The sequence below is a fragment of the Zingiber officinale genome, chromosome 2B, assembly GCF_018446385.1.
Source record: "Zingiber officinale cultivar Zhangliang chromosome 2B, Zo_v1.1, whole genome shotgun sequence".
Lineage (NCBI taxonomy): Eukaryota > Viridiplantae > Streptophyta > Magnoliopsida > Zingiberales > Zingiberaceae > Zingiber > Zingiber officinale.
The window spans coordinates 100,420,972-100,437,245 of NC_055989.1; the positions used below are offsets into that span (position 1 = coordinate 100,420,972).

General features: G+C 39.5%; 1 protein-coding gene across 1 annotated transcript; it reads left to right on the forward strand.

Moving 5' to 3' along the window:
• Positions 1-14,815: 14,815 nt before the first annotated feature.
• Positions 14,816-15,380, forward strand: LOC122048489. Its single transcript, XM_042610053.1, has 3 exons — positions 14,816-15,082; positions 15,134-15,208; positions 15,318-15,380. The coding sequence occupies exons 1-3, from the start codon at positions 14,816-14,818 to the stop codon at positions 15,378-15,380; spliced, it is 405 nt and encodes a 134-aa protein (XP_042465987.1).
• Positions 15,381-16,274: the final 894 nt, after the last annotated feature.

Genomic DNA, 16,274 nt, shown 5'->3' on the forward strand with positions numbered 1-16,274 from the left:
AACAAAGTGGAACATAAGGAAAGGATGATTTCTGCTACAATCAAAAGTTACCACATGATATACTAAAGCATATGTTGTTCATGTCCAGTTAATGGCATACAAACCTATTCTGCAAAGCTAACATAGGCTATTATTAAGGAACTAAATGAAACATGGAAAACTACACAAGGAGGAGGGCTGTTCTTTTCAATGCATGGCACAAACAAAGCTAAAATCTGCTGAAGCTTAAAATCTAATTAAAAATATCTTCTCCTCTTCTTTATCAAACTCATGGCAGTAACTAAATGGTTCTAAAACTGCACACTAAATCTGAAACAGGAAACACTGAAACACTTGCTGTACAGAAAAATCCAAGCATGGAATCAAAGCATACTAGAATCCTGACTGTAACAAGCTCTAAGAGGGGCTGTTCTAAGCTCTAATTAAGCTGTTCATGGTTACGAAATGCAAATAAAACTGCATGTACAATCCGGAACCAACAGCAAGGGCTGTTCTTGCCCACTAGCAAACTAACAGATCCAAGGGTTTCATAGAACAAGCAAAGCCTCTTTACACATACTACAACAGAACATAAAGGAGCAAATAAATCTAAGTCCACATTCTATCAGACAAACACATTGAACCAACACGCTGTGCTACGCAGGAAATCCACAATCGTGGCAAGAAATCAAACCAATCGAAAACTAATCCTTCTCTTCTTTCTTTAGGGTTCACGGTGGAACATCAAAACCAAAAACCTTACAACATGCTTCGAAATTCAAAGGAACGAAAATCCGAAAGCCATGAAAACAAATCGAAGCTCGGAACAACTCCTACTGCAGGTGAGAAGCAACTCACTATAATTTCTGTGAGGCGGCAAAACACAGCAATTACTGAGCTCAAACAGGGAGCTATTTTTAAGTATGCTCTATAATTGCTTAATTTTGATAGCATGATGGCTAAATTGATTTATCAACAAATTGAAAATCTGATCATTAAAGAATCTATTCATAAATTCTAGAAACTTTAAGGAGAACCAAGACAACTGTCATCCCAGCTTAATTAAAGAGCAAAACAAGGAACCCACATCTATTCGTAGTAACAAAAATAGCATCAGATTGCCTCCACACAAAACCACAACTACTCACAGAAGCCGAGCAACATCGAGTTGCATCCACGCAAGGTTCACGGTAATTCCACTATAGGGCACATCAAACATCTCTGAAGTCACAGGTAAAACATCTTCGAACCCGCCTTAGAACATCAACAATCTATCTAATCTTTCTTTAGGGTTCATGGCAGTAAGCATCAAAAACAAAACCCCTTAAACTTGCTTCGAAATCCAAAAGGAAACAAGAATCCGAAAGCCATGAAAATGAATCAAAGCTCGAAACAACTCCTACTGCAGGTGAGAAGCAACTCACCTCGCTGTTCTTGGACTTACAACCGAGAAGAAGGAGGCTTCTAGGGCTTCGGATATATGCTTCCTCGACGATCTCTTGGTATCTTCTTGCTCTCCTCGACGAGAGGATCACAAAGGTATGAAGAACTCACGGAGAAGGGTGCTCGCCGGCCGCCGGAGACGAAGCCCTAGCTTCGTCTCTGTTTTCGCCCGAGAGGAGAAGCGCCGTCGCGAGAGGAGGAGAGGAGAAGATTTTGTCACGGGGAAAACCTAAGTTCTCTTCTTATAACTTTAATATTCTGTTAACTAACTATTGCTTAAATACAACTTGATTCGGGTTTTATTAACAAACCCGCGGTTGGTCTGTTGGTTAAGCGAACCTTTGCTTCACCCGAGGTTCACGGTTCAAATCTCGGCTTGGACATTTTTTTGTCGAAACTTCTTTCGTTCAGTAAAAATACCAAACGAACTCCAAAAATTACGTAAAAATACTCTAAAAATTTCTAAAAATCTCTAGAATTTTTCTAAAGCATTTCTAGATTTTTATAAGGACTTTTAGAACTCGAAATAGGGAAAATCGGGTCGTTACAATTCTCCCTCCCTTATAAAAAGTTCGTCCTCGAACTTAGAATAATTCTAGATATATTTCTGTCTCATGCTGTCTCCACGCTCCCCTAGTAACTTTCTCGTGCTTCTGGTTCTACCAGATGACTTTTACTAATGACACTTCTCTGTTTCCTAGTCTCTTGTCTGCTCTGTCCACTATCTGTGTCTGCTCTCATAGCTAAGATCCTCTTGGATCTGCACTGTCTGAGGCTGAATCACTTGGCTAAGGTCGTGAATACACTTCTTTAGCATGGAGACATGAAATACATTGTGTATTACTAACATATCTTGAGGTAAGCCTAGCTTGCAAGCTACCTTCCCAATTCTCTCTGTGATCGGGGTAGGGTCCTACGTATCGAGGACTTAACTTGCACTTTTTCTCTTGGGTTCTCCGATGTACTCGAACTGTGCTTCTGCTTCAGGTTGGAATACGACTTTCTGTTTACGGCACTCTATGGAGGCACCGTATCTGATCAGGAAGTTCATTCCAAATATGACATCGTAGTCAGTCATGTCTAGCACTATCATATCACAAAAGAGTTCTCTGTCTGCTATCATGACTGGCACTGTTCTGAACCAGTGCGTGGATGCCATAACTTCTCCCGAAGGTAATGTTGTCAGAAACTGACTACTGAGTACCTCTGGGGGTATTGCTAACTTTTCGGCGGATGTCCTGGCTATATAAGAATGGATTGCCCCAGTATCAAATAGAACAGTAGCACTATACTAAAAAATACTAATTTGACCTGTGACAACTGTCGAGGCGTTGGCTACGTCCTCTCTGGTGAGTGAGTAGATCCTCGCATTCGCCATAGCTGGAGGGGCTTCTAATCTGCCCTGGCTGATAAGTGGACCTTCTAGAGCGGACTGCATCTGATATAACTGAGCTGGCTGGCCTGCATACTGAATCTGCTGTGGCTGAGGAAGACCGGTCTTGTTCGGGCACTACTTGGCCATGTGCCCTTCTTGTCCACATTCAAAGCATCCTCGTGTGCCCTTGCAACAAACCCCTGGGTGGAATTTCCCACAAGTAGCACACTTGGGATAACTTGGCTGCTTGCTAGCTGGTCCTCCTTTTGGGTAATTCTCTGGTTTGCGCTTGTTGCTGGAGTTCCCTTTCCAGTTAGAGCTGTGGCCTTGAGATTTCTGAGTATCTGAACTTCCTTGGCCTTTGGAATCTGAGGAGGTTTGCTTCTGCTGCTTGATGCTGTTCTGGTAGTGCTCAGTAGTTCTTCTGTGATTTGTGGCCTATGGATGCCACCGGCCACATTCATCGCTATTTCCGGCCTCAACATTTTGAGCATCAGCCGAACTCATTCCTTTTCTGTGCTGACTAATTCGGGACATAGACGAGCCAGTCTGTTGAATTTCTTCACGGCTTCCTCAACTGATAGGTTGCCCTGACGAAACTCCGTGAACTCGTCGTAGTGGCGATTTGTGACCCGCATGTGAAAGAACTCCTCGAAGAATTCTTTCTCGAAGTCAGCCCATGTCATCTGGTTCACTGGGCGCTTCGCTCTGACTCTCTCCCACCACATACGTGCGTCTCCTGCCAGGCAGAAGGAGGCACACTTCACCTTCTCCTGTTCTGGCCAGTCCAGAAGCTCCATCGTGCTCTCCAGTGTTTTGAACCAGGCTTGAGCATCCCATGGTTCACTAGTGCCTGAGAAGTTCTCTGGCTTGACTCGCTGCCACTGGATCAGATAGACTTCCTTTCTTGGCTCAGCAGCTGGGGCTACTGGTGCTGTGGGCTGGACTGGTGGAACCTCTATAAATGCTGGGGTCGCTAGGTTAGGTTCCGGGGTGACTGTGGGAGTATTCTGCTGATTAGCCTTTAAGGTGGCTATCTCCTGTTGCTGTTCAGCGAGCTGCTGCTGTAACTGAGCCACTAATGCTGTAAGGTCTGGGGGAGGCACTGAACTGCCTGCCTCTTGCTGGGGCTCAGTAGCTGGTGCCTGCTTAGCTGGGCTTCCTTGTGCCATTTCTAAAGACATAGAGGATGCACATAACTAATCTAATCACGTTTAACTAGCTACTATAAACATGTTAGAGGCTATCACACATAAGCATGCTATAATTATTCCTAAACATGAAAGCAAGAAACATAAATAGAGTAGAGGTATTCTTACTTAGAAGACGGCAAGGCTGATGCTGATGTGTGTGATGCTGGAGAATGGGAACTGCTCTGATACCAACTGTAACGACCACCCTTCTTACTACTACTACACTCTAAGGATGACCGTTACTTGACTACTAACTCTACTTAACCGGTATGATAAAAAATCACATGGAAACCCTACCGATAAATTTCGGCAGAGTCTCCCATGTACCGGTGACCATATCCGTAAATACATACAGAGTATACTCAGCCACAGGCGGCTGGAACATATATTTTCACAACCACGCAGTTTAATAAATCAAAACATGCATGTAATGAAAAGCGGAAACATAACTTCTTACTACAAAATTTTCTTATCAACTTAATAAGAAATTAAACTAAACAAATTCTTAAACTAAGTGAGTTCTTTAGCTAAGTCCAAAGGATCTCCATAGTCCACACATCACACACCGTCACAAGTCCTGTCTCTCCTTCATTACTTCCTATTTCCTGTTCCAGAGATTCAGAAAATAGGAAGCTAAAGCATTATCTATAAGCTAAATCCCAGCAAACTAGGTGATGCATGTATATAAATAAAACATGCGAAAACTGAATGCTAATATGTAAAGCTACTCATGCTCATAAATAGCAAAGAAATCAACTAACTGAAATACTAAACATGTATAGCTAATCATGCTCATAAATAGCAAAGAAATCAACTAACTGAAAAACTAAACATGTATAGCTAATCATGCTCATAAATAGCAAAGGAATCATACTAACTGAAATACTAAACATGTATAGCTAATCATAGAACTATCATGTGTATCAATAAGAAACTGAATTGATACCTAAGCTAAACTAATTAATGCTAAACTGAGTCTAACTTGTATTCACATAACTAATTTGTGAAGTTTTGAAAACTATTTACATAATAGATCAAAATAGTAATCATGCTGCTGATGGGCCCGGCAACTGTACTTGCTGTGCGCGCATCCCTAACTAAACCCGGGATTGCAAGTTCCGAGTCTAGTAGGGTTTACTAGGTTATCTAAACCTAGGGACGACTGTGGGAGCCCAACCCAATGGATATCTAATCCAGTACAGTGCCACTGCTAAAAATAAAATACTGATTTCATAGCTAATTTTCTTACCTTGCTTTAACTAGGTTATCTGAACCTAGAACTAGGTTATCTGAACCTAGAGGCGACTGTGGGAGCCCACCCATTGGACCGTAGTCCCATATAAGCTGAAGCAAGACTAAATAAGTTATTTTAAATGCTTCTACTGCATTTACTGAGCTATTAAAATGCCTACTGTAGCATTATATTGAGCTAAGCATTTTATCAAGCACTTGGGGTGCACTAGAACACACTCTACGTACTGAAAATCTGTATACAAAGCTTAACATAAATCTGCATGTAAAGCTTAATAAAAATCTGCATATTAAGTTTATCAAAATCTGCATACTAAGCTTATCTAAAATCTGCATGCAATACTTATGAAAATCTGCTTATTAAAAATCTGCATACTTTACTTATAAAAATCTGCATGCTATAAAAATAGAACTGCTCATGTTATTCCAATAGCAAATAGGAAACTGTACGTCTAATAGCAATAGAAAAGAAGTATGCTCATGCTTACAAATAGCTAAGGAAAAGCTAGAAAAAGAAAACTGTTCTTCTATTAGCAATGTAAAAGAAATCTGCTCATTCTAATTAATTCCAACAAAGTGGAACATAAGGAAAGGATGATTTCTGCTACAATCAAAAGTTACCACATGATATACTAAAGCATATGTTGTTCATGTCCAGTTAATGGCATACAAACCTATTCTGCAAAGCTAACATAGGCTATTATTAAGGAACTAAATGAAACATGGAAAACTACACAAGGAGGAGGGCTGTTCTTTTCAATGCATGGCACAAACAAAGCTAAAATCTGCTGAAGCTTAAAATCTAATTAAAAATATCTTCTCCTCTTCTTTATCAAACTCATGGCAGTAACTAAATGGTTCTAAAACTGCACACTAAATCTGAAACAGGAAACACTGAAACACTTGCTGTACAGAAAAATCCAAGCATGGAATCAAAGCATACTAGAATCCTGACTGTAACAAGCTCTAAGAGGGGCTGTTCTAAGCTCTAATTAAGCTGTTCATGGTTACGAAATGCAAATAAAACTGCATGTACAATCCGGAACCAACAGCAAGGGCTGTTCTTGCCCACTAGCAAACTAACAGATCCAAGGGTTTCATAGAACAAGCAAAGCCTCTTTACACATACTACAACAGAACATAAAGGAGCAAATAAATCTAAGTCCACATTCTATCAGACAAACACATTGAACCAACACGCTGTGCTACGCAGGAAATCCACAATCGTGGCAAGAAATCAAACCAATCGAAAACTAATCCTTCTCTTCTTTCTTTAGGGTTCACGGTGGAACATCAAAACCAAAAACCTTACAACATGCTTCGAAATTCAAAGGAACGAAAATCCGAAAGCCATGAAAACAAATCGAAGCTCGGAACAACTCCTACTGCAGGTGAGAAGCAACTCACTATAATTTCTGTGAGGCGGCAAAACACAGCAATTACTGAGCTCAAACAGGGAGCTATTTTTAAGTATGCTCTATAATTGCTTAATTTTGATAGCATGATGGCTAAATTGATTTATCAACAAATTGAAAATCTGATCATTAAAGAATCTATTCATAAATTCTAGAAACTTTAAGGAGAACCAAGACAACTGTCATCCCAGCTTAATTAAAGAGCAAAACAAGGAACCCACATCTATTCGTAGTAACAAAAATAGCATCAGATTGCCTCCACACAAAACCACAACTACTCACAGAAGCCGAGCAACATCGAGTTGCATCCACGCAAGGTTCACGGTAATTCCACTATAGGGCACATCAAACATCTCTGAAGTCACAGGTAAAACATCTTCGAACCCGCCTTAGAACATCAACAATCTATCTAATCTTTCTTTAGGGTTCATGGCAGTAAGCATCAAAAACAAAACCCCTTAAACTTGCTTCGAAATCCAAAAGGAAACAAGAATCCGAAAGCCATGAAAATGAATCAAAGCTCGAAACAACTCCTACTGCAGGTGAGAAGCAACTCACCTCGCTGTTCTTGGACTTACAACCGAGAAGAAGGAGGCTTCTAGGGCTTCGGATATATGCTTCCTCGACGATCTCTTGGTATCTTCTTGCTCTCCTCGACGAGAGGATCACAAAGGTATGAAGAACTCACGGAGAAGGGTGCTCGCCGGCCGCCGGAGACGAAGCCCTAGCTTCGTCTCTGTTTTCGCCTGAGAGGAGAAGCGCCGTCGCGAGAGGAGGAGAGGAGAAGATTTTGTCACGGGGAAAACCTAAGTTCTCTTCTTATAACTTTAATATTCTGTTAACTAACTATTGCTTAAATACAACTTGATTCGGGTTTCATTAACAAACCCGCGGCTGGTCTGTTGGTTAAGCGAACTTCTGCTTTACCCGAGGTTCACGGTTCAAATCTCAGCTTGGACATTTTTTTGTCGAAACTTCTTTCGTTCAGTAAAAATACCAAACGAACTCCAAAAATTACGTAAAAATACTCTAAAAATTTCTAAAAATCTCTAGAATTTTTCTAAAGCATTTCTAGATTTTTATAAGGACTTTTAGAACTCGAAATAGGGAAAATCGGGTCGTTACAATGTAACTAAAGCAATGACCGACAGTCGATGGAAAATTTTAACTTAGGGTTTAGTTAAAAATTTAAGTTAATTACTTCAATCAACTACTAACTTAAATAGGATAATCCAAATAAACTTTTCTAAACCCTAATCAAATTATTCTGATAAAATATTTATAAATTTATTTTAAATTCTAAAAATTTATAAATAAATTATAATTATTTATTTCATATATTATTAATATATTATTATTATTTCATTATTAATTATTAATTTGATATAATTCATTATATATATATATAAAGAGAAAAGGGTAAAAAGGAAAAAAATTGAAAAATGGTAGCAAGAAAAAAAGAAAATAAAGAAAATAAAGAAAAAACAAAGGAAAAGGGAAAAGGGAAAAGGAAAAAGGAAAAAAACTATCAAAAGAAAAAAGGAAATAAAAGAAAGACCAACTCTTGCTCACTGACTTGCTTTTATAGACTTATGTGGTAAAAAATTATTCGTTCACCCCTAGTGTCACCATCAATCCATTCTTAAGCTAACAAGGAGAAGGTAAATCATGAGTGACTACTAGCCATTAGTGCAGGTGACTAAGACATGGGGGTCCTTTTGTAGACTTCTATGTCGCAAAGGCGATTCGCTTGCTCCAACTCCTCTACCAACCCATCCCTAGGCCAACACGAAGGAGGTAAATCACTGGTGGCTACTAGCCATTAGTGCAAGTGCCTAAGGAATAGGGAAGGGCATGCTCGAACGCGCTGAGTTTCGATCCCATACCTCATATGCAACACTCCATGTCTCAACCACTACTCCGCCTCGAGAGGATGCTTTTGTAGACCTCTTCTCTTATGGAAAGTTGTATCAATCTTTGAATCAAATGGAAAAATATCTCTTGATTTGTCAACACCTCACATAAAAGGAAACCTATCCACCAGAAAAGGAAAGGTCAGAAAAAGGAAAGAGACAAAGAAGGAACTAAAAATAAACAAAGAAAAAACAAAAATTATAAATAAGAAAAGAAATCTAGATTAATCAAATTACAATCGAACAAGTATCAATTTGAAATAGTCCTTGGTTACAATACTAAAAATTTGATGTGTGCAAACTATAAGTGTAACACCCACGAAATTTTAAGATAAGTATATGAGTATTAATCTCTTTAGAGCATGAAAGTAAGTGGAAACAAAGAAATAAATAATAGAAATAAAAAGAAGAAGAGGTCAAGGTTTGAACCTTGGACCTCCCACAAATAATGAAGATAAATTGATGCATGACAACCACTAGGATAATGATTTACATATGGATAGGAAAGAATGGAATCTTAGTTAAAGGTGAGAAGAAAAATAAAAGAAAATTAAGCAAAAGAGCAAGAGAATACCAAGTGACTTACCTCCTCTTCCTCTTGGTTAAGAGAAGGAACAAGAAGAAGGCAAGTTGCCTTCCTCACCCTTCCCTCTCCTCATTTTCATGGGAATCAAGAGAGGAGTGATGGATGAATTAAGGGAAGGATTAATGAAGGCATAAATTCCCCTCATGATGAATAAATAGAAAATGAGAAAAGAAATCTCTCATTTTTCTCCTTCTTCCTCCTCCTTCTCCCTTCTCTCTTCTCCACCGAGACCAAGGGGTCTTCCCTCTCCTTGATCCGAACACTAAGTTAAGTTCTTCTCCAAGAAAGCTAATTTCCGAGAAGAAATCTTCAAGTTCTAGCCCTTCCAAGCAAAGGAAACCAAAGGAGGCACAAGAAGAAGAAGCTTCTTCCTTTCTTTAGCAACTAGAACATTTTTCTAAGAGAAACCACAAGCGAAAGGATGTAAGTTCCCCTCACCTGTGGTACAATAGCTTATAGGGATTTTTCATGTAAATAGATTTGCTTAACAACCTAGGTATTGTTTCATGAAAATCCATGGTTTTTAACCAAGATCAAAAGAAAGAATCTAAGTTTAAAGACCTAACTAGATGTGCTCAATATACTTCTTGTGACATGTATATTATGGTAGGAGTTTATCCTTATGTTTTTACGCTAAAAGGGTTATAGGTTCATGAACTTAATATTTCGGCCAAGCATGAACAAAAGAACTAGAAGAGCTTCAAAACTAAACTAAGCATGATCTCTTGTACTCATAATATGTGCTCTATGATAATAGTGTGGTTAACATATTTGTTCCCAATTGTATGTTGATTTAACTTAATTTTCATTCACATGGGTATTCGGCCATGATAAAACTAAAAGCCTAGGAGAGCTTTAAATCTAAAACTAAGCATGCTATGTTTCTCTAAGATAGGGTAATTATGATGTGCCATGATTGTATGAAGATATAAACCCTATTTCATATGCAAGAAGATTCGGCCATATTAAGATGTGAAGCCTAGGGAAAATTTATAACAAGTCTAAGATGCTCATGACCTTCTTGATGAAATGATATGAAGTTAACTTGTTGCTTTTATGCTTATTTGTTGCATAGAATGATGATTACATGTCTATAACCTTCGGCCACTTAAGGTTCCAAGACCTAGGATGATTAGAACTTGAACCAAATTGCTTATGTTATTTCCTTATAAATGACACCATGAAATTGTGTAGGTTCTCATGCTTTTTAGGACACTTGAACTTTGGTTTTGAGTCCTACACCATTCGGCCATATCATGTTTAAGGGCTTAGGAAACCTAGAACCTAACTCAACTATGCTCATGTTAGTCCTTAAAATGTTTGCTATGAAATATGTTTAAGGTTCTCATGCTTTTAGGACACCTGAACCTTGGTTTTAAGACCTATACCATTCGGCCACATCATGTTTAAGGGCCTAGGAACCCTAGAACCTAACTCAACTATGCTTATGTTATTCCTTGGAATGTTTTCTATGAAAGTTGTTTAAAGTTCTCATGCTTTTAGGACACTTGAACCCTAGCATCAAGTCCTACAAGTTTCGGCCATGATGAAAGTAGAGACCTAGGAATCTAAGAACCCAAACCAAACATGTTCAAAGTATTCCTTATGATGTAAGATATGATAAAGGCTTGGGGTTCATATGCTTTCATGTTGCTTACTAAACTAGGTCACAAATTAGCATGTTTCGGCCATCACATGATATTAGGGTAGAAACCTAATTATGATCTTTTATGTGCCTCACATGCAATGCTTTATGACATGATAAGAATATGCTATGTAGCTATACTCATTTATGTGATTAGGACTTATGAGTGACAATGTGCTATATGCCTAAATTCATGATATGTTGTGTGCTCAAATTTATGATGTGCTGTGTGCTTAATTATGCTTATGACCATGATATGCTGTGTGCTCAAATTCATGATATGCTGTGTGCTCAAATTTATGATGTGTTGTGTGCTTAATTATGCTTATGATCATGATATGCTGTGTGCTTAAATATGCTTATGATCATGATATGCTGTGTGCTCAAATTCATGATGTGCTGTGTGCTTAATTATGCATGTGATCATGATATGCTGTGTGTCCAAATTCATGATATGCTATGTGCTCAATTTCACATGCTTTAAGTATGCCTAAGAGTTGCCTCCCTACAAGTGGGATCAAGAGCACTCTTCATGATATGAATATGACATGAAAGTTATGCTAAGAATTTTATTATTATGACATGCTACTTTACTTTTAAGGCTTGTACCAAGGGTGGGCTCTATAAGCGCCCCGGGGTCGATGGACTAAGAAACGGGCATCGTTAGGGATGAGCTCCTAAGTGCCCCTAGGTCGATGGACTAAGAAACGGGCCTAGTATGTATGCCTTGTAGGGTTCAAGACTTGCTACCTTGGACCTACATAGGACGCGCACATTTATGTATGTGGTACAAGCCGGGGCCCTAATCATGTTGAGATTATGTTTAAGTATGTATGTTATAAGTTTTAAAAGACATGTTGCATATGTTTTCATGATGCATGTTTAAGAGTTCACCTTGCATATACCTTAGGTGATGCCATGATACCTTATGTTTATGACATGATGATGCCATGATATTTATGATGATGCTTATGACATGTATGATGTTTATGTTGTGTGATACCATGATATCTTATGTTTATGTTGTGATCATGCCATGATATGCTACAGGATATGATGAAATTAACTCCATATGATATGACTTGTGTTCTTAATATGCTATACGGTTTTTGTGAGTATGAAAGGAACTTACTGAGCCATGAGTGCTCACAACTTACTTTCTTGTACTACATATAAGGGCAAGGGATGGATGAACTAGGGGAGCAGCAGGAGGGGCTAGAAGGATGTGTGTGGCAGTGATTTGGCTAACGAAAAAGAAAAGACCTGCTTTCATAAAAATAAGAATTATGCCTAGCTTTATGTCACTACTTCATATTTCCATGACATTTTATTATGTGTTTGAGCATCATGTCTCAAAAATATGTTAAGTATGCTGTGTGGTTTATATGTTAGATGATTTTTCATGGTGATTTAAAAGCTAAAGAAAAGTTTTAAAATTTTACGAATAAGACTTCCGCTGTAATTAGTAAGTAAGTATGGTAAAGTAACCCCCGTGGCCTTAGCAGGAGGGGCGGGGCGTTACAATAAGTGCACCATTATCGTCAAGTAATAAAATGTCAATCCCAAAGTGACCATGAATCGAGTACTAGTTAGAATCATGAAGCATACTATCTAAATCAATCAAAATAATAAAAATTGTGAGAATGAGAAAACGAACTAAGAAAGCAAGGAAGCAATTCTAGGATTTCAGTTTCACCATGATAATTATTAAAGCCCTAAATGGAATTCATACTTTTACCATTATGTTAATTAAGTGAAGGTGGTCTATTTCGAGGTACCCAATATCCTCTTTTGGAATGATACTGAGGTGTTTATCCAAATGCAACGCCTACCTTTTTGGGTAACCTTACTAAAGAGATAACTATCTCAGGGAGGCGCCTATCCCTTACTTTGTGATGCCGAATCAAGGCAACCCCCATTAAGTTTTGTGATAGCCAATGGCATACTCATGAGGTCTTGGATTAATTTCGTGAACAACCCCTTAACTTTCTGTCTTTATGGGTCGAAGAATTGGGTTTACCTCTCAGTCATTCCCTGCTTCTTTATGATATGAGAATGCATGTTAGTATCATAATCATGTATGCACAATAAAGTCAGATCATGAGATAACATGTCATGTGATCACAAGTAATAAATTAATGAAAACAAGTGTCACTAATACATCGGGCTACTCTCTAATTTTAAAATTCAAAATTTAACTCCATGAAGATAGAGTTACAACCAAGAGATGAGAAAGAATAAATTATACAACTCAAAATCAAGGAGAAAAGGAGAAGAGAATGCTCACTCGTGTGTTGGTCATCATCTTGAAGAATCTCCAAGCTTAATGGTGGATGGAATCTCTTATGGCTCCTTGGAAATGGTGCTCCTCTAGGGTTCTTTTATCACAAGGAACCCCCTGTTGGTGCAGGAAGCATCCAATAATTGAACCTGAGTTTTGATTATGTCAAAGGGTCTAAAGTTAAGTTATCTTGTGTTTGATAAGTTTAAATGAGATTGCAGGAAACTCCTAAGTGTTCTTAGGTAAAAGTCTTAGTGGATTCTAGGCAGGAGGAAAATCATAGCGGGTGATAACCCTAGGTCCTAGGGGAAGATAAGCCTAGGTGGTGGAAAACCCTAAGGGGTAGTAACTTTAGGTCCTAGGGGGTGGTAACCCTAGGTGATGAAAAATCCTAAGGGGTGGTAACCTTAGGTCCTAGGGGGTGGTACCTTAGGTGATGGAAAACCCTAGGGGGTGGTAATCCTAGGTAGAAAGTTTAGTTGATCTGGAGGATCAACTGATAACAAGTAAACTCTCCTGAGTGGAGTATGTGAGGACACGTTCCCCGGTAAGGGAACAATAGCCGTCGGTTTGACCTAAGGTTTTCGGAGGTGAAATTCGAAGTCAGAACCGGACAGTCCGGAGACTGTCAAAATAACTTTCTATTTATCTTATTTTATTGTACTAACCTTATTTTGCAGGGTATACTTTGTTTATAGACAAACATGCCTTGTAGGACTGAAATCACACAAGAAAAGCCTCGGATGAACAGTCCCGAGGCGTCCTCCATGGAGCTTGGAGGCGCCTCGGGTGACTTAGACAACAACCCCACAGCAAGGCGCGAGGGCGCCCTCCATGGAACTTGGAGGCACCCTGGATGCTGGATGGAGGGTGCCCTCCATAGAGCTTGGAGGCCCCCTCAGGCGGATAAGCAGCGAAGATGCAGGAGCTTATCGACGCTGCGATTTTGGTGTGCTTGGAGGCACCCTCCATACAGTTGGAGGCACCCTCAATGGGCTATTTAAGCCTAGTTCGAGTAGCAACCAAGTAGAACTTCGAACTTGCGATCCTTCTTCCGTGTGCTACTCAAAGAACGATCCGACAAAGCTGTAACTCAACTCCGATGACCAGAAGCTCCAAGTTTACTAATCTTAGTCGTTGGTATATTTTACTGCATTTAATTAACTGCACTTAAAGTTGTAATATTTCAAATTGATAGTGATTTCCCAAAGTAAACACTCAATGAGTGTGGGCCTTGGAGTAGGAGTTGTTACAAACTCCGAACTAAGTAAAAACCTTGGTCTTAGTATTGTATGTTTTTATTTTTTTTTGTTGTGTATTACTCGATTGTTTTAAAATGAATGTGAAAGCCACGAGTGCTATTCACCCCCCCTCTAGCGCTTTCGACCTACAATTGGTATCAGAGCGGGGTCGATTCGAATAAGTAAAGCCATCATTCAAGTAATTTTTCCATGGTAATTTTATGAATTTTCGGAGTCAATCGGAATTGGTAAAATTGCCACCTTCCGATTTGTTTTATCAATCGAGTTCTTTTGTTTCTAGATGTCGGTGCAAATACCACTCAAGTTTTTACTATTTTTTCTTATTCCCGCACTACTAATCCAAGACCAAGTCTTGGAACAAGTTTTCTTATTTTTGCTGTGCTAGATTTTTAAAATGGCCCACCAAGAAGGGTATAGCACCACACGTCCTCCCCTCTTCTCTGGTGAGGATTTTGGCTACTGGAAGAACCAAATGAAGTACTACCTCAAGAAGCAAGTGGAGATGTGGATAATTATCCAAACGGGTCTCAAACTTCCACTCGACGGTGCTGGAAAACTAGTGTCATGCCAGAACTGGGACTCCAGCTTGATGAAGAAAATCGAGCCCGACACTAAAGCAACCAGCACCCTTCATTGCAGCCTGACAAAAGAAGAACTGAACAGATTTAGTCCTTTCTCAAGCGCAAAAGAACTATGGGAGAAGCTGATCGAACTGCACGAAGGCACTTCCGATACTAAAGTAAGCAAGCGTGATTTGATTTTAAATAAATTGTATAACATAAAAATGCAGGAAGATGGGACGGCTAGCCAACTTCATGCGCGGATTCAGGACCTGTTGAACGGTCTTCATGCAATCGGTCAGAAGGTAGAAAATCGTGATATAATCAACTTAGTTTTGATTTTCCTAAAACTAAGTTCAAACTATATAAACCTAATCCTATGTACAATGGCCTAATCCTTTTGATTTCCCTCAGCCCGATTTTACTTCCAATGTCGTCTCCCCTTTCGCGATGTTGACCCCCTTTCCTCTTCCCTGATCTCTTCGTCTCCCCAACCCGACGTGACACCTTGCTTCAGTTCCTCTTCTCCCACGCGTACAAAACCCATCGGCCAAGGAAAAACCTCGAGCCCCCTCCCTTGCGACGTCTCCTTCCTCTTATCCAAATAGTGCAGACCGACTTCCCTCTTCCATAGCACTGGAAGCCTGATCCCCTCCCACATCCGGCCACTACAAGAGCTAGCCTACCAGTGCCGAGCCTTTCTCTCACATTTCTACCCTAGATCGTTGATTGCACTGACATCATCACACCTCCTTGTGCTAACGGCCGACTCCAACCTTCCTCCAGTAGATCGTCGCCCGAGTAGTGGGATTCGGTCTGGACTCGAGTTCACCTATGAATCTCCCTTCTCTTCTAGATTCGAGTCACGTGAGCCCTTTTCCATCACTGATCTAGGGTTTCCGACGGCCATATTTGAGGTAATCTATTTATCCTAGTGTACGTCCTGACTATCAATCTATATTCGATGTTAACTTGGGTTATTTGGTTTGGGACGACAACAAGTGCTCCCTGCTGGTATTCCCAACAGCTCCGTTTTTCGGTCATGAGTCAATAGTGGTGGCTTGAGTTGAGGTAAGGTGTAGAAAATTTGATCTTTGTTGTAGCTTACACTTGGAATTTAAGTTAGGAAAGATTAGGTAGGATTGATCCAAGTGCTTGTCTTGATAATTAGGGTTAAACGTTGGATCTAATCTAAGCTATGGGTTAGACTTGATTTATGTAGTTTACCGGGATTAATGAGGGAATTTAGGGTTTCTTAATTTAATAGAAATTTTGATTTAGCTACTGGATACATATTATAGTGGATTAATTATATGCAGGTTGTTACAGGACTTTGATTCGAGACGAGCGTCTCAACGTGGGATCTATCTG